Source organism: Balaenoptera borealis (assembly GCF_965194805.1).
Source record: "Balaenoptera borealis genome assembly, chromosome: 16".
Classification (NCBI taxonomy): Eukaryota; Metazoa; Chordata; class Mammalia; order Artiodactyla; family Balaenopteridae; genus Balaenoptera; species Balaenoptera borealis.
Genome location: NC_138872.1, coordinates 47,339,518 through 47,360,334, shown reverse-complemented (window position 1 = coordinate 47,360,334; position 20,817 = coordinate 47,339,518). Strand labels below are relative to the sequence as shown.

The 20,817-nt window shown below is 43.0% G+C and overlaps 1 protein-coding gene across 2 annotated transcripts in view; it reads left to right on the top strand.

Annotated features, from left to right (window-relative positions):
* Positions 1 to 20,817, top strand: part of CFAP61 (cilia and flagella associated protein 61) — a 258,593-nt gene that overhangs the window by 55,875 nt on the left and 181,901 nt on the right. For both annotated transcript variants that reach the window (XM_082359538.1, XM_082359537.1), the window contains exons 9-12: positions 8,595 to 8,686; positions 14,707 to 14,781; positions 17,115 to 17,293; positions 18,850 to 18,889. In XM_082359538.1, the coding sequence (XP_082215664.1) occupies positions 8,595 to 8,686; positions 14,707 to 14,781; positions 17,115 to 17,293; positions 18,850 to 18,889 (386 nt within the window). The remainder of the gene's footprint in view (positions 1 to 8,594; positions 8,687 to 14,706; positions 14,782 to 17,114; positions 17,294 to 18,849; positions 18,890 to 20,817) is intronic.

Below are 20,817 nucleotides of genomic sequence, written 5' to 3'. Positions count from 1 at the left end.
TATTTGCCCTCCTGTGACTGACTTATTTCACCTAGCATAATATGTTCAAGGTTTATCCATATCATCACATGTTGCAGGAGTTCCTTCTCTTTAAGGCAGATTAATATTCCATTGTTTGTACATACCACGTTTTTTCTGTCCAGTTGGATAGTCTCGTTATCTTTTTATCACTAGCTTTTAGCTTAATTGCACTAAAGTCAGAGAACCTACTCTGTGTGATTTTGACCCTTTAAATTTTGTTGAGCATATGGTCAATCTTGGTAAATGTTCCTGGAGTCCATGAAAAAAGTGTATATCCTCTAGTTGTTAGGTGCAGGGTTCTATATGAATCAGTCACGTTTGATAATAATGTCAAATATTTTATCCTTTTGACTTCATCAATTGTTTGAACAATTCATGAGAGGTCTGTTAAAGTCTCCTGCTTTGATTGTGGATGTACCAATTTCTATTCATAGTCTATAATTTTTAGTTATGTATTTTGAGTCTGTTATTAGGTGCATAATTTTTAAGTCATTATGTCTTCCCTGAACTTAAAATAAATCAGTTATGAAGTGTCCTTCTTTATCTCTAGTGACATTTTTTGCCCCAAAGCCTACTTTTTCTGATTTTAATATGGCACACCTGCTTTCTATGATTCATATTTGCATGTTATATCTCTATCCACTCTTTTATTTTCATCCTTCCTATTTCCTTACATGTTAGATGTATCTCTTATAAACAGCATAAGTTTGGTTGTTATTTTTATCTAGTGTGACAACTGTTGTCTTCTAATTATAGTATTTTGTTCATTTACATTTAATGTTCTTATGGGTTTATATCTACCGTCTTACTTTATAGACGTCCCCTATGTTTCTGTGTTTTATTCCTGGTATTTTGTATTTGTGTCTTTTTTCCCTTAGTCTCACCAGTGTCAATTTAATTGGTATTTTTCAAAGAACCAGCTTCAGTATTTACTTGATTCTCGCTGTTATATTTTGTGACTGCATCAGTAGTCCATTGCCACAATAATGTTGCTAACAAACAACTGCAAAACCACAGTGGCATCCCACAATAAGTGTATTTTGCTCATGCAGCTGGGGTCAGCTAGGCAGCTCTGCTGATCTTGGCTGGGTCTTCTCACGTGTCTTGGGGTCGGTTGCCTCTTGGCAGATCTAGGCTGGCCTTGGCTCTGCCCCATGTGCCTCTCGTCCTGTAGCAGGCTGGATGGGGCATGTTCTCATGGTGACGACAGAGCTGCAAGAGACCAAGTGGAAATACACAAGGCTTCTTGAGGTCTAGGCTTTGAGCTAATACATGTCAGTTATCCGAAGCAGGTCCCAGGCTGAGCCCAGAATTGGAGTGGAGGCCACCATATGACAAAGGGCCTAAACAGAGCGAGGCTGAAAAATCAGCATCATGATTACAACCCATGTTCACAAAAAAAGAATAACACTGGTGATTTTTGTCATGGCATTCTTTCTCCCGTCCTCAGGAGACACAAACTCCAGTTTAGCCTGTTGGAGGCTAAAACCTACAGTCTCATGTCAAGACAGTGGTCTGGGAATTACCAGTGCACTGAGCTCAAGTTCACTGTACTCTATGGCTTGGAGTCTGCACTGCAGTCCAGGAGGGAGTCACTGTTTTCTTGAACAATATGGAAAAGCTCATTGTCCTGCTTTCATGCGGCCTGCGAGTGTTTTCCTTTGTATCATTGTAGACTTCATCATCAACCTCTTGCTGTTCATTCAGCTAATACATCCCATATACTAGCCTTTGGGAGCCTGGTCTAGTACCTGGTGAGCCTTGCACGGTCTAGTGGCAGGATAAACATGCAAGACAAACGAATTTATAATCAGAGATTTGTTTTGAAGGGTAGAAAATTGTGGTGGGACCACAGCAGAGTTATACCTAAGTCATCTTGGGAACATTAACATAGACTTCATAGAAAAGAAAGCTTTTGAGTCAAAACTTCAAAAACAAATTGGAGCTTTCATAAAGATTTTCCTGGCAGAGGGAACACAATGTGCATGTGCAAAATAAGGAGGTGTTAGAGACCAGGGTGTATGAGGGGAAAGCACCAGCTCAGTGTTGCTGAAGCGGGAAGTGAGGGGGTGGCAGGAAATAGGAAGCAGGACAGGAGATGGAGGAGAGGCAGCTGAGGTCTTATGAGCCCTCACAAAAGAGTCTAGATTCTATTTAATCACAACATAACTGATGAGCAACCATCAGGAGTCTTTAACTAGAAATGGATACACCATCAACTTCTAGTTTCTGGGAAGACTTTCCAAGGGCCACTGGACTGTGCTGGAAAGAGATGAGGGGCTGAACCAGAAGCGTGATTGTGGATGAACCTGGGAGATATTTTGGAGACTTAATGGAACTTGATGTTTTACTGCATATGGGGAAGGAAGACTGTGAAAGAGGGAAACCTCAAGGGTGACTTCAGAAACTAGGTGGATGGTGGAACCGTTTTGCAAGATGGGAATAAGAAGAGTGAATGAATCATTTGATGGAGGTGCTGTGACTTCGGATTTGGACAAGTTGAGTTTACCTTCCTAGGAAGCACTTGGGTGGATACACAGCGCCGAGGTGCTCCCGAGGTTAGACTGAAACATGACTTCCCGAAAGATGTTCACATCCCAATCCCTGGAACGTGCAAATGTTACCTTAGTTTTGGTAAAAGGTCTTTGTAAGTGTGATGAAGGATCTTGAGATGAAATTATCCAAGACAGAGGGAGCCTGGCCCTGCCAACACCTTGGCTTCTGCCCAGGGATACTGTACTGATTTTGGACTTCTGGCTTCTAGAACTGTGGGAGTATACATTTCTGTTGTTTTAAGCCACCAACTGAGTGGTAATTTGTTACAGTGGCCACAGGAAACTAGCACAGTTACAAAGAAGACCAAAGGGTCAGAGGCAAACCAAGGAAGGAAGCAGGTCAGGAAATAAGGACATCTCCACTCTTCAGCAGAAATGCTTGATAGCACTGTCTGCTCACTGTTTCCATCTTCTTACTGTCTCGAGGCTACTTCTTATCCTTCAGATCTCAGCTTAAATGTCCAGAGGGACGTCTCTGACCACTCAACCTTGAAGCAGCTCCCGTGCTCTTATTTTCTGCATCTAGCAGGGCTTAATATTTCCTCCTTCTCTTACTGACTTGCTTTGGGAGTGCAAGTTAGTCTTGTTCGTTGCTGAATCTTCAACGTCTAGTGTGTTAATGTCTACCAGATGGTAGGTGTAAAATATAGATTTTTAAATGAAAGTATGAATAAATAAGTGAACACGCACTGTGCTTTGTTCATACCTCTGCTTTAGCAACTTTCACACTGCAAGATCATTAGAGGTGTGTGTTGGGGGGGGTTGGGGGGGTGCACTCACACCCTAATTACTTGTGAGCCTCTTAGAGTAAGGACTACATCTGATTCATTATGTACTTCGCGGTACCTCTAGAGTGCCCTCAACTCCTCATTCGCCACTGAACTTCAGTCGAATGAATGATTTAACTCGAACCTCTAATCTTTCCTCTTCTTAGAGCTGAGTGGCTTAAATTCATTTGTCAGTCTTTTCTGAAATCGTAATATTAAAATACTAAACAAAATGACCATTTTGTAATATTCTGAAGATGGAAATTTACTTTTATAATTAGACATTTTGGGGGGAATCTTAATTGTGTTAATAATACATGAAACTGTCCTCCTTTAAAAAGTTAGTATAATGCAGTTAAAGTTGAATTCCCTTTGGTCAGTGGCCAAGCCTGGTTCTCCCTCTCATCCCCAGAAGTGGCCATTGTTGTTAGTATGCATCCATCCATACCTCTTTTTATGCACGTATTCATAGAAAAAACACTACCATCTTGTGGCAGTGTTTTTGTTTTTTGGGGTTTTTTTGTTTTTTTAAAATTAATTTTATTTATTTATTTATTTTGGCTGCATTGGGTCTTCGTTGCTGCGCACGTGCGTTCTCTATTTGCAGCAAGCAGGGGCTACTCTTCCATGTGATGCGTGGGCTTCTCATTGCAGTGGCTTCTCTTGTTGAGGAGCACGGGCTCTAGGCGTGTGGGCTTTCAGTAGTTGCAGCACGTGGGCTCAGTAGTTGTGGCTCGCAGGCTCTAGAGCACAGGCTTAGTAGTTGTGGTGCACAGGCTTAGTTGCTCTGCGGCATGTGGGATCTTCCCGGACCAGGGCTCGAACCCGTGTCCCCTGCATTGGCAGGTGGATTCTCAACCACTATGCCACCAAGGAAGCCTGTGGCAGTATTTTTTACATAAATGGCACCTTTTGGGTATGGGACGTTCTGAAATTTGCTTCTTCACTCAGCTGTTTGAGATCTAATAACATTGATAAGCTTAGGTCTGCGACCCTCCTTTTATCTTCTGGGTAGGATTCCACTGTATGGAATGGGCCACATTTGTCCTTAGATGGAAATTTAAGTTGTTTCCACTGTTTTGTTATTGCAAACTGTGCTGCAAAAAATATCCTTGCACACGTATCCCTGGGCCCCTTGCAAGAGTTTCCACAGGCTATATTCCCAGAATCGTTCTTGTTGGGCCTGGAAATACATTGCCACCAAACATGGCCATAGCAGTGGCCTTCCTCCAGAGCCTCTCCTAGTTTTCCAGTATTTAGTGTTGTCAGCATTTTTAACTTTTGCTAGTATGATAGCTATGAAAGGAGATATTTTTTTAACTTCATTTCTCTATTACTGAGGTTGGACACTTTTTATGTGTTTATTGGTCATTTGCATTTCCTGTCCATTCATTTCCTTTGCCTATTGTGTTTTTTTTCCTCTTTCCCTAGAATTCAATTGTTGGTCTATCATGTGTGTTGCAAATATTTTCTCCATGTATCTACTTATTTAAAAAATAGGGGGTTCTTTTGACAGACAGAACTTTAAAATTCTGATGGGGTCTAGCATGTCAATATTTTTTTTATGACTTCTGCCTTCTACATTTTTAAGGAAGGGTTTCTCCACCCCCAGGATAATAGAGATGTTCTCCTATATTTTCTTCTCGTAATTTAAAAGTATTAAAAAAACTTTAAGCTGTTAATATATCTGCAAATGATCTTTGTGTATTGTATGAAATAGGGGCCCAAATTAATTTTTTTCCTTATGGTTAGCACTATTTATTGTACAGTTTATTCTTCCATTCTTCCCGCACCAATGCTACCTTTAACATATATGAACATTTCATAATTATCTGGCTCTTTTCTGGATTCCATTCTGTTCTGTTCCTACTCCCAATAACCCTCTGTTTTAATAACTATGGCTTTATAATATGTCTTTTTTTTTTTTTTTAGAAAAGTATCTCCATTTTTATTTTGGGATTTTGTGGTTAAATAGTTATTTTTTTAATTAATTTTTATTGGAGTCTGGTTGCTTTACAATGTTGTGTTAGCCTCCACTACACAACAAAATGAATCAGCCATACACATACAGCTATCCCCTCCCTTTTGGACTTCCCTCTCATTTAGGTTACCACAGTGCATTAGGTAGAGTTCCCTGTGCTATACAGTATGTTCCCATCAGTTGTCTATTTTATACATAGTATCAATAATATAATATGTCTTAATATTCATTAGAAAATTTGGCCTGCTCTTTGTTGTTATTTCTTAAAATTTTGTTGACTAACTGTTCTTCCATATTTGCTCTTTTAGAATCATTTTGTTTCATTTCACAAAAAAATCTTGTTAGGATTTTTGATCACTATTTTTAAAAAATGTCAAAACCCACCAGATTGTACACTGTTACTTTTTCCTAAAGCCTTCACGATGTATTATTTAGCTTTCCCTCTGTATTATTTCTGTTAAAGAGCAAGGCAGACACAGGGCTTGGGTCTTTACAATTTGGGAGCTCTCTTTAAGAAAAATAATACAAAATTAAGAATGCAATAGTGGGTGCTGTGCCTTGGGAGGGACCTGGACCTCCAGCTTTATTTGCTTCATGGTAACCCCGCCTCAGGGTAGCAGTCTGACTGAGAGAGAAAGTGCTAGTAAACGATGCCTTCGCTCCCACTAGAATAAAGCCCTAGTTCGTGACTACCAAGCTACTTAGGTGGTGTAAGCAATAAAATAACAGTTAAATTTGCAACCTCAGTCGTGTTTCTAGCTGTGTGTTATATAATACCGCTGCCTTGACTTTTTGCTGGGACAGCACCTCACATCTGAGGACCTCAGGGCACATTAAGAACATTAATTAATTAATTAAACCCCACAAAACCCCAGAGACACAGGAAGGAGGGACGTGGCATCACCTTGCCCAGTTTTGAAATGCAGCCACCTCTGGGGATGAGCAGGGCAGCTGCTTCTTAATAAATGGCAACGCCCACGACACTTTAGCCCAGACAATTAGTCGTTGTCATTGGTAATTGTCTTGTGAACATTAGCCTGTCAGACGGTGAGGGCTCCAGGATGAACTGTTCACTGCAAATCTAATTCAGTCTCTGAAATTTCTGGCTTTTTAGTAATTTTGTCCTAATCATAAAGTATATTAAATACATAAACAACAAGGACCTACTGTATAGCCCTGGAAGTTATACTCAGTATTTTGTAATAACCTATAATGGAAAAGAATCTGAAAAAGAATATATATATACACACACACATATACATATACATATATACATAAAACTGAATCACTTTGCTGTACACCTGAAACTAACACAACATTACAAATCAACTATACATCAATAAAATAAATAAATGCACAGGGAAAGTCTAGTTTTCTTTTAAACTCGACAGTGTTTTTGGTAGTTCTTCAAATTTAAAACTTAAGAAAAGATTATTTTAAAAAACTAAAGTGCAACTTAATAGGGAGTTATTGATAACTTTTTCTGTTTGTTTTTGATTCAAAACTTTGCTGCTGAGCAAAATGAATCAGTGATGGTAGAAGTCAGGACAGCAGCTACCTTTAAGAGGTGTGTTGTCTGGACAGCAGGTGAGGGAAACTTCTGGGCCCTGGAAAAGCTTCAATATTCATTTAAGGGGTTGTTAACGTGCGGTACATAGACGTAGAGATTCATGCACTGTGCCGTATACATGTTGTATCTCAATAACAAGCTGAATTAACCTGAAAAGCACTCTACTCTTGCTGTTGTGAGAACACTGGAAACACTGTACAAACGATCTGGAAGCAGGGAGCAGGACGTATCCAGGTGCTAGAGACTCGCTAGGTTTCATTCTCCCCAAAGCGTCTTCCTTCAGAAGAGCGATTCTGAGTGCTTTGTCCCCTCTCATGTCATTTGCTCTCCACCCAGAAGAGCTACTTGCTCTGCTGGGGTGCTATTCTCTCATTGTACCTTCAGCGTTATATGCCTCTTCATCTCTGCCCTTTACACCTCCCTGGGCATCTGATTCTTCTCTTAGGATTTCATTCTACTTCATTTGCCTGCATCTTTGCCAGAAGCAGGTATAAGGCATGAGTAAGTGGGGATTTGGGGTTGAGAGGCGTCTGCAGGGGCCATTGCACTGGCTGTTGCTGCAGGAACGAATGCAGTGGGAGAGGAGGATGCGGAGAGGATAGGCTGCCTCTGGTGCCACCGCGTCTGCTGTGATGCTTAGAAACAAGAAGACGGGGCAGCAGGCCACGCTGGCAGCCCAGTATCTGGGGCCTCCAGCAGGTCCTGGGTCCCTCCTGTGTATGTGCGGACAATTCTGAGGAGGGGCAGCCCCTGGGCAAGAGCATCCTAGGGCTGCTCTGAGCTAAGGCCGAAGGGCTGCAAGCAGATAGATGTCAGGGCTAAGAGTCCCCCAGTGGAGCAGACACAGAGTGAACAAGAAAGGAGGGGCCGGGGGTGGCGAGAGAGCGGGGGGAGGGTGGGAGGGAGAGAGTGAGACAGTGGAAGAGAAGGTGGGGTGGTGGTGGGGAGAAAGACAGACAGCAACAAGGAAAAGAAAAGAGAGTAGAAGGAGAAGGAAGAAAAGGAGGGGCAAAAGAACTTTTCAGACAAACTGGGAAAAAAGTTTTTTCTACTCTAGTTTTTGGTGAACGGTAAATATATGAACACTACCCCGATTATTGACTTTCCAGAACATATTAAAACAATAATGTATAGTCAGCTCCAGGTCTTGCTTAGAAAGTAGAAAAGTGAACATCGTGGCCTCTGTCAGATGCCTGTTCACAGTATTTCCCAGCACGGGGAAAGCAGCCCTTGTGCTAATCTCTGTGTTCTGAGAGCACTGACATAGCCGATTGTGGTCTTTTCCATACTCTGCCTTAAAATCATTTCAAAGCCTGCCATCCAGGAGGTTGATAATCAGTTGTTTACAAACTTCAAAGGGGCTCCCGTGAAAGGATCACGGAGCTTGGTCTCTGGCAGGTTCGAGGGCCTCCTGGGGGGCAGCCCAGCCCAGCCCCATCCTGGCCTCGGTTAACGTCCACAGCTCCCTCGGGCCAGGTATCACTGGATCCCCATCCTGTGCGGATGGAGGCACGGAGAGGTCAGAATCCGAGTGGGCTGCGAAGCCCCTGTTCTCCCCACCTCGCGGCACTGCCCTCAGCAATATAATCCTTCAGATATGCTGCAGTTTAGAAACATATGACCACGCTGCCTCCAATTTCCTGTGCTCTGCAGATATTTACCATCTCTTTTCTGTCCTCTTGTCCCTTTTTCTCTGAAAGACACCGAGCTCAGGAGCAGCAGCCAGGAATGCCAGCAAATAGTCAAGGAGCCACAGGAAGCCGTCTCCCCGGAGGCCGAGGAGAGCATCCAGGTAATGGAGATCATCTCCCCAGCCTGGTGCTGCTTGTGCCGTCGGGGTCAGGAGTGTTCCTGGCGCCGGAGTCACTCCCGAGAAGGGAAAGGTCTCACTGGCATTAAGATCTGGGGGACAAGGGTGGGGAGGAAACAGGCTGCATGTTTGTAACAAATCAGCCTCACAACACCCTCAAGAACCCAGCTCAGGATGGAACCCCATGCCTTCTCCCCTTGCCTTCTCACTCATCCCCTGGCTTCAGGAGGCTGATGTGGATAAAGCAGTTTGCTTAAAGGTGGTTAGAAAACTCACCTTGTCCACAGACTCAGATGAGGCAGCATTTTCCTTCCTGCCCCACTGGGCCCTGCAGGCTCTAGAAGCACCTGCCACAGCTCCCTGGATTGCTCCTGGCCCACTGGCCCAGCCTGGCTTCAACAGGGGCCCCTCCCCACACCCTCCTGCTCTGTGAGTGCTGCCACCCTGACCTAAAGGGGGGCACACCCCCACTGAAGGAGGCCATGGTCAGCCACATAATAGAGGACATAGGATTTGGGGGATGGGCCCGGGGATCCAACCATTGTTCCATCTCTGCCACCCTCTGACCACTGATGGTTCACAGAAATACAAACGCCCATATTGACTGGGCTCTGGGTCCTCACCTGCTCCTGCAGGACCTCAGGGCATGTCCCTTGTGTCCTCTGGAACTGGCCTCACCAAGGGGGCGGGGAGAACGAATGGGCTTACCTCTAAGCTACCGTTGGTGGCCTGGCCCTCCATCAGCACTGCGTGTGGCCAAGAGTCCCAGCACGCGTTTCGCTGCACGGGCCCTTTTGCTTCTGGTCCTCCTGACTCTTCCGTCCACCTGAGGCCAGGATGGGGGCTGGTGCAGTGCCACTGCTTCCTGGACTCCAGCCCCCAGCTCTCTTTTTTTCTCCTTTCCAAACTTGGACAAAATAACATTCCCCCTGCCCATCAGCTCATGCAAAGAAGATCTTGGGAAGAAGAGGAGTCAGGGAGGACCTTTATCTTAGCATTAGGCCACCTGGCTCGTCCTGCTGCATTTTCACATTGTCTCTATGGAAAATGCCTTCTTATACCCCAAACCACAAAAGGACCCAAGCTGTTGTATTTCGAGGGCTGATTTATTCTCTGCACAGAGGTTGGATGCTCACAATGGCCAGGCTCTCTGCTAGGTGCTGAGAGTGCTCGCGAGACCAAAACACAGCCCCAGCCTTCAGGAGGTGCTGCACGGTGGGAAGAGGAAAGCCTCCTAATTCAGCATGTGGAAATGAGGGTGGAAAACATCCCAGAAGAGGGTACGAGGGACACCTGAAGCTTTTAAAGAAGGTTGTTTGGCATGGACTGGATTGCGGGAAATGAAGCTGATGAATGGAATTAGTAAAAAGAACTTAGTGCGAGGGATTTCTGCCTCTGGCAAAGATGGCTAGATTTACTTTCCTGCCTGAAAAAAACAAAAAAATGGCCAAAGCATATGAAATAAGTTTTTAAGACACTGCTCATCAGGTAACAAAGGAGAGTGATGCCTGGGAGGTGGGAAACAAGCCAGGTAAGCCCTCCGAACATCCTGGCCTCCTGCTTTGAGAGAGTCCCTGACCACGGCACAGGGTGGGAGGCACCATGGAAGCCAAGTGGTATGTCCATGGAGACTAAAGCCACTAAGGTTTGCAGGACAGAGTACCAGAGAGGAGAGAGCTGTACAGAGAGATGGTTGACACCAGCGAGGGTCACTCTTGGGTATTCAGCTGAGTACTGATCAGCACATGCTGAGTACTGACGTGCGCATGCACATCAGCCTGATCTTCAAAACTACTGAGGATCAGGCTGAGGAAAGAACTTCCCAAGAGGATTAGCATTAACAGTGCACAGTGCTCATACAAGGCTGGGAATAGTGCGTGTTCCATCAGCCAGACCAGGGAACCCTGTGACTCGCAAGGCATTGGGAGAATGCACAGAGGGTATTGCATCAGTAGCGAGGAATAATTAGCTCTGGAGAGAGCACTGCTCCAGTCCTATCTAACAAATCTTTAGAGCAAGATCCAAAAGGACCAAACTGCTTCCAAGTAATTTGAGTTCCAGAACAAAGTTCAAGAATATTTGTAGGGCTTCCCTGGTGGCACAGTGGTTGAGAGTCTGCCTGCCAGTGCAGGGGACACGGGTTCGAGCCCTGGTCTGGGAGGATCCCACATGCCACGGAGCAACTGGACCCGTGAGCCACAATTACTGAGCCTGCACGTCTGGAGCCTGTGCTCCGCAACAAGAGAGGCCGCGATAGTGAGAGGCCCACGCACCACGATGAGGAGTGGCCCCCGCTTGCTACAACTAGAGAAAGCCCTCGCACAGAAACGAAGACCCAACACAGCCAAAAATAAATAAATAAAAAAATAAAAATTAAATAATGTATAATTCAGGTGTACTTTAAAAAAAAATAAAAAAGAATATTGGTAGGAATACAAAATTATCCAGCACCCAAGTAGATTAAATCACAATGTTTGGAATTTTTTTTTCTTAAAGACATAATGCTTTTGCACACTTAACGTCCTACAGTATAGTATAGCATAACTTTTATATGTACTGGGAAACCAAAAATTCACATGACTTGCTTTATTGCAATATTCACTTTATCGTGGTGAATGAACCTGGAATATGAACCTGCAATACCTCCAACGTATGCCTGTAAAAACACCCCAAATAAACCTTCTAGAGATTAAAACTACAATTCATGAGATGAAAAATACACTGGAAGGATTAACCACAGATTAAACATTGCAGAAAAAGGGATTAGTGAAACAGAAATGAGAATTAAAAAAAAAATCAGTGTATCAGTGAGCTGTGGGATAACTTTAAGTACCTAATATGCGTGTAATTGGAATTCATAAAGAAGAGGAGAAAGATGTTGGAACAGAAAAAAATATTCGAAGAAATAATGACTTAAAAATTCCAAATGTTATGAAAACAGTAAACCCACAGACAGAAGCTCAACCAATAACAAGCACAAGAAACATGAAGAAAACTATACCAAAGCCCATCATAATCAAATAGTGGAAAACCAGTCATAAAAAGAAAATCTTAAAAGTACCCAGAGGGAGAAAAAAAAAGGACAAGTTGGGAACAGAGGCCCAAAGATAAGGATGGCAGCAGACTTCTTGCTGGAAACAATGTGAGCAAAAAAAGACGGTGGAGTCACATCTTTAAGGAACTGGAAGAAAATAAACTGTCAACCGAGAATTTTACACCCATTGAATATCTTTCAAAAATAAAGGTGAAATAAAGACTCTGCCTACACAGAAAAGGGGAAAGAATTCATTACCAGTAGACCCAACTACAAGAAATGTGAAAGGAAGTCCTTCAGGCAGAAGGAAAATGATGCCAGATGGAAATCTGGATCTACACAGAGGGCGATGAATACTGGAAATGGTAACTAAATGGGTAAATGTGTAAGATTTTGTTTTTATTATTTATATCTCTTTCAAAGATAGTTGACAGCCTAAATAAAATAAAAACAACATAGTGTGGAGCTTTCAACATGTGTAAAAACATCTGACAAGAACAGCACAAAGGCCAAGAGGGCACAATGTAAGGACCCTATTTTAGGGTCCTTATACTACACCTGAAGTGATGTTTTATCACCTGAAGATAGACTTAAAGATGTAAACTATAAACTAAAAGAACACGAAAGTTACAAATCAAATTCAGAAAGTTATATCTAATAAGCCTACAAAGAGGTAAAGTGGAATCATAAAAATATACAATTACTCCAAAAGAAGGCAAAAAGAGAGGAAAAGGGGAATAAAGAACAGATAGGACAAATAGAAAACAAACAGCAAGATAACAGACTTAAACCTAATCACATCAATAATTACATTAAATGGAAAATAGTCTAAATACCCCAATTAAAGAATGTATAAAGCAGATATAGATTGGATTAAAAAGCAAAACAGTTACATGTGGATTACAAAAAATGCACTTTGAGTAGATACAACAGGTTCAAATGAAAAACATGCAAATAGATACATCATGGTAACACTAATCAAAAGAAAGCTGGAGTAGCTTTATTCATTTCAGACAAAGTGGATTTCAGAAAAGGGAATATTACCAGGGATAACAAAGGTCAAGAGGACATAACAGTCCTAAATATTTATGCACCTAATAGTAGAACTTCAAAATACATGAAGTAAAAATTGATAGAACTGCAAAGACAAATAAATAAATAAATAAACAAACAACTATATTTGGAGATTTCAATATCCCTCCCTTAATCATTGATAGAATGAGTAGAGAGTAAATCAGTAAGAATGTAGAAGATTTTAAGAATACTGTTGACCAATTTGACCTAACTCTACCCAACAACGGCAGAATACACCTTCCCACATCCACATGGAATATTTACCAAGTTAGATCATATTTCAAGCTAGAAAAGAAGTCTCAATAAATTTAAAAGGATTCAGGTCATCTAAAGTATGTTCTTCCCCAACAAAAGACATCACAGGGAAATAAAACTTCAAATCAACAGCTCTCATAAACATCGATGGAAAAATTCAAATAAAACTTTTAATAAATTGAATCAAGATATTAAAAGGACAATGTCATGATCAAGTAGGGTTTAGTCTGAGAATGCAAGGTTGGTTTAACATAAGAAAATCAATGTAATTCACCATATTAACATTCTAAAAAAGAATACTTATATGTTTATCTCATAAATGCAGGAAAGGTATCTGAAAATTCACATTCATTCCTCATAAAAACTCTCAGAAAATTAGGAGTAGAAGAGAACTTCTTCAATTTGATAGAGGTTATTGTTGAAAAACCTATAGCTAACATCATCCTTGGTAAAAGACTGAGTGCTTTTCCACCAAGATCAGAAACAAGACAAGAATGTCTGTTCTCACCACTTCTATTCAGAATTATTCTGGTGGTTCAAGCCAGTGAAAAAAGACAAGAAAAGAATTAAAAGAATATACACAAAATTAACATGCAAAGTTCAATTTTATCTCTGTATAATGGCAATGAACAATCAGGAATTTAAGTAAATACCATTTAGAACAGTACAAATACACAGAATACTTAAATCTGACAAAAGATGTTGTCAGATTTAAGTATTTTGTGTATGCTAAAAACTACAAAACATTTCTGAGAGAAATGAAGTAAGACCTAAATAAATGGAGAGATATCCCCTGTACGTAATTTCGAGAACTTGATATTGTCAAGTTGTTGATTGATCAATGAAATCCCAGTCAAAATTTCAGGAGGAATTTTTAGAGAAATTGAAAAAGTGATTTCAAAATTCATGAGGAAGTGGGAAGGACCTAGCACAGACAAAGAAACTATGGAAAGAGAACAAGGTTGTAGGACTAATGCTACTGACTTCAAGATTTATTATAAGGTTCTTGTAACCAAGACAGTGTGGTAATGATGTCAAGGTCAACAAATAGATGAACGGAACAGAATAGAAGATCCAGAAATAGACTCAGCATATAATCTACAGTGACAAAGAGCAGATCATTGTTTGCCTGTGGTTGGCAGAGTGGCCCCAGGTGGGAGGAAGAGCCACACAGAAACACAGAAGCTTTGGGGAGTGATGTATATGTTTATTATTTTTATCGTGGTGATATTATTATAGGTCAAAACTTTTCAAAAGCTACACTTTAAATATATGCTGTTTACTGTATGTCAATTAAACCTCAATAAAGCAGTTTTTAAAAAAGCCCTAGTGCATCTTTTAAGTTACACAGAAGAATAAGAATAAAGGAGGAATAACTAACATCGACAGAGAGTCAGAAGATGCTAAGCATCTCTCCAACCACCTGTCCTTATTTTATCCTCAGGACAACCTTATGAGGTAGGTGCTGCTCTTAGCCCCTTTGTACAGATGAGGAAACTGGGACGCCCTCACTTTCCCAATGCCACGTGCCCTGTAAGCATGGAGGCCAGGATCTGACCCAGGCAGCTCATACGGAGCTCGGGCTCTGAACCACTGTGGGTGTTGATTAATTCTCATGTCTTGCCTTTGTCTTTTGCAGAGAAAAAGCACAGAAGAAGCCGCAATGGAGGAAGCTTTATCACCAGTCCAAAGTGGAAACAGTAGTGAAGCGGAGGTAGGGCTTGCGAGGGCCCTGGAGGGGGCCGGTGCGGCTCACTCCTCTCCACCTGCGTCTTCGTGCACTTTCCTCGCCAGGCCTCCCGCCTTCTTTCCCAGTTCAGAGCCGCCTCCTTACTTAGGACCTGCTCCACAAAGCCTCCCTCGGTGAACTCTCACTCCACTGTCATTAGACCTTTATTCTGTATCCCTTGCACAGCTCTGTCCTAGAAGTTACACTTTCTACATCAATAATTTGCAACCATTTCAGTAAATAGAATCTTTCTCTTCTTCCCATTGTCTAGAGAGAAAACATTTTGGAGGGGCAAACGTCTGTAAGAGTTTTCTCCTGCTCTACGTAGAGTACATTCATGTACACACTTATGTGTCTGATGTGTCATTCACACGCATCTCTGGTTCCAGGAACTGCTTCCTCCTGTTACAGATTCAGGCCAAGGGGTGATAGCATCTTCCACCAGTTGCCAGGAGTGCGACGTGCTTCTGGAAGGAGTGGGCCCCAGGCGGGCACAGGTCCGCTTTCTGAGCCTCACGTTAGCATGTGCTGCAGGCCCACTACCATCTTCTCTGGCACTGCTCACCCCCCAGCACCCTGAGGATGGGGGCTTCAGTGCCTGCTCTTTCCCTGGGGCTGTTCCTGCAGGCAGGTCGCCACCTCCAGGGGCAGTTGGAGAATCAGCCCCCAGCTCCTCTGCCTTTTGGGTAGGACGGCTCCCAGGGGTGCTCTCCACATCTCCCCGAGGTCTTGGCGGGATTGACAAGTAACCCACTTGTTCATTGCGCCGCGTTGGGGTCCTTCCCTTCCCTCCTCACTCGCCCACCCGCCTCGCAGAATTTGCTGGCATTGCTCCCCGCGTGAACTTAGCTCCTTTTGCTTCTGGGGAACCCACATTAGGGTGCCCACTCCTCGTGCCCCAGGGAGGAGGGAGCAGGGCACGCAGCAGAGGGGAGCAATGTCTCTCCAGTATTTCTAAGAGGGTAGCCATTCCTTTAGGGACCCAAACGAGGGTGTGGAGGGGCTCAGGGTGGTCCATACTGCATTAGATGTACTGGCATCCCAGAGGGTATCCGGGTCAACAAGGAGGATTGATCTCCCATGTTTATCTCCTCCCCCTTCTGGAAAAAACCACCGAAATAACCGTAAGGGAAGAATAAGGGCACAAATCCACACAGACAAGAAGACTGGGAGAGGAGATATTGGAACACGAGCACTTTAAAGGTGTTTAGAAAGAAGGAAATCGATGGTGGGGTTTGCACTGGCTCTTCACAGCTGGGGAAGGTGGAGGCCGGGCACCATGATGAGGAGGGATTCCCCACGTGTGCCCACAAAGAGCCCGGGCCCTGGGGCTTCTGCAGAAGGCGGGGCGAGGGCTCTGTGTGACAGTCTGCCGGGCAGTGTTGGGGACAATAGATTCCCTGCAGAGGACACTTAGCTTGTCAACTACCCCCCAAGTGAAAGGACCAGGTGATAGTTCTCTGAAGGGTCAAGCAGAAGCAGCTCCAAATCCAGTGCACGGTGCGAGGCTGTGTGATGGGGAAAGACAGAGAATAGGCGGATCAGTGGGATTCTCCAGGAACCCCTGCCCTGTCCTCCCGCCCTGTTCTCCAAATACAGAAGCCAGCATGATAGTATTCAGAAATATAGAGGTAAAGGCCAAAAGAAAGGAAAAAGTTGAAAATGCTAGTCAATGGGGTAGTAGGAGGCTCCTGATTTTCTTTATAACTTTTTAATGCTAATATTATTTTAATTTTTACTATATGCATGCATTACTTCAATTTCAAAGAACTCCGAGAGGATCTCGGAGTGAATCATGTTCCTCTCACTGAGCTGTAACACCTCCTTCGATGCCCTGAAAATGAGACCTGACGGGACTCAGCACTAATTCTCCAGGTGGCTATGGGCAATTGGCTCCCGGGGCCCCCCCCTCACTAGCAAACCACCTGAACAGCCCCAAGATCCAAAAATTCTTGTAGCACAAAATCACAGGGAAAACTGGGGACAGAGGTGTTTTGCTTATGGAATTAATATGCATGTAATAGTCCCACACTCTAACCTCTATCCAGTGATGCAGTTAAAATATGGTTCTCGTATCAAAGACTCAGGTTCGTTTTCTGACCTTGGCGTGAGAACCTGTTTCCATCCTCAACAATTTTGAAATCTCATTAAGAACACCTCCTTAAAACCGGGCCTGGCTCGGGACGGTTTGTTTCAGGTGAGGCAGTCACATCTGTCCTGGGAACGGTGTCTTGTGGAGACAAGGCAGCCACTAGCCCATTAAATGGTAGGAAATAAATAGGATTCCCAGTTCAGTTCCTCCTCTCTCCTTGCTGTAGCACACAGAAAAACTCAGTCAAGAGTACAGTGTGGATTACACGGATTACTGCATCAGCAATACGAGCTCAGCATCCATCTCTCTGCCCGAAGAGACCAGCAACTTCCGCCCCATCTACAGGGGCGCCTCCACTGCCTTTTGCATCCAGCTGTTTTGTATTGACGAGAAGCACGAAGCAAGGCAAGTGCTGGTCCCCATTGTGTCTGCCGCGCGAAGACCTTCTCCTGGCCTTGGTGGCCCAACACTTGAATCTTGCAGAGCCAAGGGTTTCCAAACCTGGCTGCCCATCCTCATTTCTGGGGAGTTTTTAAAAACCACAGATTCCTGAGCCCCACTTCCAGACTCCAGCCCATAAAATTTGGGTCAGACCCACAGAACTGGGCTGCCCAGGGTCTGGAAAATCATCCCTTCCTTAGCCACATGCTGTTCCCCATTCTCTAGAGTTTGCATTTTGGGGGGACTTTGGGTTTAGGTTGCTGCTTGTCTGGAGTCTTTTAGTTGCAAGTAATAGAAAATCCAGCCGAAACTGGCTTTAGAAAAATGGAATAATTGCCTCACGTAAGAAAGGATAATCCAGTGGTGGGACCAATTTTCAATGTGGCTTGATCTAGGACTTATTAGATACCCCAATCACAGGCCAGGCTTCTCGCTCTACCCTCTACCCTATTCCTGAGCTGATGGCGGGGGGCCAGGCCAGGCCATGATGATGGCTTTGTCCCTTGCTTTGTGCTCCCCACTGAATCGGGGCTGGAGTCTCAATCTGAGAAGAGTGTTAGCAGGAAACCAAACAAGAATCCAGGGCAGCTGCCAGAGGTAGGAGGCCTGGTGCCGGGCACACGAGGCTTCCTGTTCCTCCAGAACACCCCCGTGTTCAGTGCTCGCTGCCCCCTGTAGTCTGGATTGGACCCCTGCCCTCGGTGCCTAGATTCCACAGCCCCTTTGGGATGCCCACATAGTCCACCATTCCGCCCACAGAACAATGTTGAAGAGGAAAGATTGGCCCACTTTGATAGACTGGAAGGTTCCAGAGTATCTTTAAGACGACCAAGAGCACTGCTGGACACTCCCTTTTTAGAGGATGTATTTAATCACATTCCTGGTCTCCTAGCTTTCCTTAGAACCATGCTTTTCTTGGACTTTTTTCCTCTCGAGTTTTCGATTTCTTTGGAATTGAAATTCAATTGAAAGGTTGAAAAGGGAAATCTTTTTATTCTAATTATATTGCAGACATCTAAAAAGGCTGTAAACCCTTCTAGATCTGTCGTGTATGTTTATTTTCCCCTGTGCATTCGGATAAGATTGTGCTTTTTGAATTTTCAACAGACATTTGATGACCCATTATGGTTCGCCTATAAATACACACCTGCAGCTGGTCAGAAAATCTTTTGCATATAAAAGAGAAAAAGATCAGAGTAGCTTATAATATGCCCATGTCTCCCCCCCAGCGCCTCCTAAAAGGAAGGGAGGGATCATGTCCACAGAATGACTATCTTGCTTTTTGAATGTGTAGAGATTTTTAATTGCTATAATAGTACTTTTGGTTCTAGAAAAATACTTCATTACTGACATTTGAAGCTTATGTCTTCTGCAGCTGATTACTGTTCAGTTAGACACAAATTCTGGTTACTGGTTGGCTAATCACTGCCTAAGTGGGGAGAGCCATAGGTCTCTTTAAATGTGCACTGATGCTGCATTTGCTTGCAAGTCAGTGACAGTTTTTACTGTCTTGTTTACAGGTCACTGGACTTTATGAATTTTGTTTTCAGTCTTTTTCCTGTAAGTACATGTTGAATTTTGAGTAATATAATTGGTTTTATAAGCTAGAAAAATTATTAAAAAGTTGGATGCCATATTCATTGTCCAAACATTTAATCTGCTATGAATGTTAAGGTTGGAACCACTTCTCTGTTCTGAAAAAAAAGGTTGAATGACATGTCCTGAACTCTTAAAAGTAGAAAAGATTGACATTTTCAATAATTTTTCAGTCATGCTGTTGTAATAGTTTTCTTTCAATGCATAATTTAATTTAGAGATTGCTTCATCAGTGTCTTATTAGAATCAAATCATGAATAGAATGCTGGTAGTATATGAAAATGTCAGGAATTACTCTAAAGTGAGTTAGACTGTTGTATTACTTTATAGTTTGCTTTGGCTCAAAGAATGCTGACACCATTAGATTGCTTTTCTGAGGGTAGGAAAGTGGGAACTTGCAGTTGATCTTCTGGTTGGTGTCGCCTGACACATGGGATTGACTTGACCCTCTACGGTTGGTTGGTGGATGGCCCCAGGCAGGCACCCAAGTGCAAACAAGGTTCTCCACCTCAGGGTGTCCAGGCCACCTCCTCCACTTTTGTTTCATGGTCGTCAAGGGATAGAGATTGTGACCAACCTCTCATCACTTTGTTGGAGGGAAGAAAGTGGGGCAGGAAGACAATTTAGGTTCCTTAATAGGATTTTTAAGACTTTTTCCATGGCTGGTCTATCAGTTTAGTCAAGTCGACAACCGCACTTCTTCAGTTAGCTAATTACGGGCAAATTATTATTGTTTTATTTTTCCTTGATGTTCTTTATACCAAGGCTAAAAACCAAAATAGGTTTAAGTCTGTTGCCTGAAAGCTATGTGATCATAGATTGTATTTCCTCATTTTGTTAAGATGATGAAGACTTGGCAATGATGTTCTCCATCGTAATTTTTTTGAATTAATTTTAAGGCATTTCGAAGCTCATAAAACACTGTAGATGGCCCTGAGGGAGGGTTTGCAAAGCCGGCTTCCCTCCGAGATGCCCCAAAGTAAATTCAGTAAGTTCAGTTCATTCCTATTTTGGAGTCCATGCAGAGACAGATCTTCAGTATTATTACAAAAGCAATGCTGGCTTTAAGATAGTAAAAGACATGTTTACTTTTAATTAATTATTTCAGGATATGGGGCGACAGAAACAAAATACCTTTGTTACTTCATCCTTAATCACTCCCATCCATGTTGAAGCAACTCACTACGTTCATTCTCTTTTATGGCTGAGTAGTATTCCATTGTGTATATATACCACATCTCCTTTATCCATTCATCTGTCAATGGACATTTTAGTTGTTTCTATGTCTTGGCTATTGTGAATAGTGCTACAATGAACATTGAGGTGCATGTGTCTTTTTGAATTAGAGTTTTGTCTGGGTATATGTCCAGGAGTGGGATTGCTGGATCATATGGTAGGAATTACACATTTCTCCCAGAGGAAGCCCCCCAGGGCTTGGCACTTAGTCCTTATTTTCAGCTTGAATATTTCGACAATGTGACTCGCAAGTTCCCCAGAAGGAGCTGTGTTATTTTGCTAGAAAGAAGGAAGATCAGGTCAAAGAGTGATTCACTCCTTTGGGTTGCACACGTGTCCCCAGGGTTTTGGATTCGCCCAGGCAAGGCCTTCACAGGGTTCAGGAGGAGGTGAGATCCCAAAGGGACAAATTAGCTCTGGGAAGAGCAGGCTGCTTCTGCGGGCACCTGGCAGAGAGGGTCACGGTGGACGTGAGGAGCACAGACAGTCCACGGCAGCACTGTCCCATAGACAACAAACTCTAAATGTTCCAGCAGCCACATTATAAAAAAAAAGTAAAAAGACACAGGTGAAATCGATTTTAATAATATATTTTACTTAATGCAATATGTCCAAAATTTAATGATTTTAATATGTAATCAGTATGCAAAAGTATT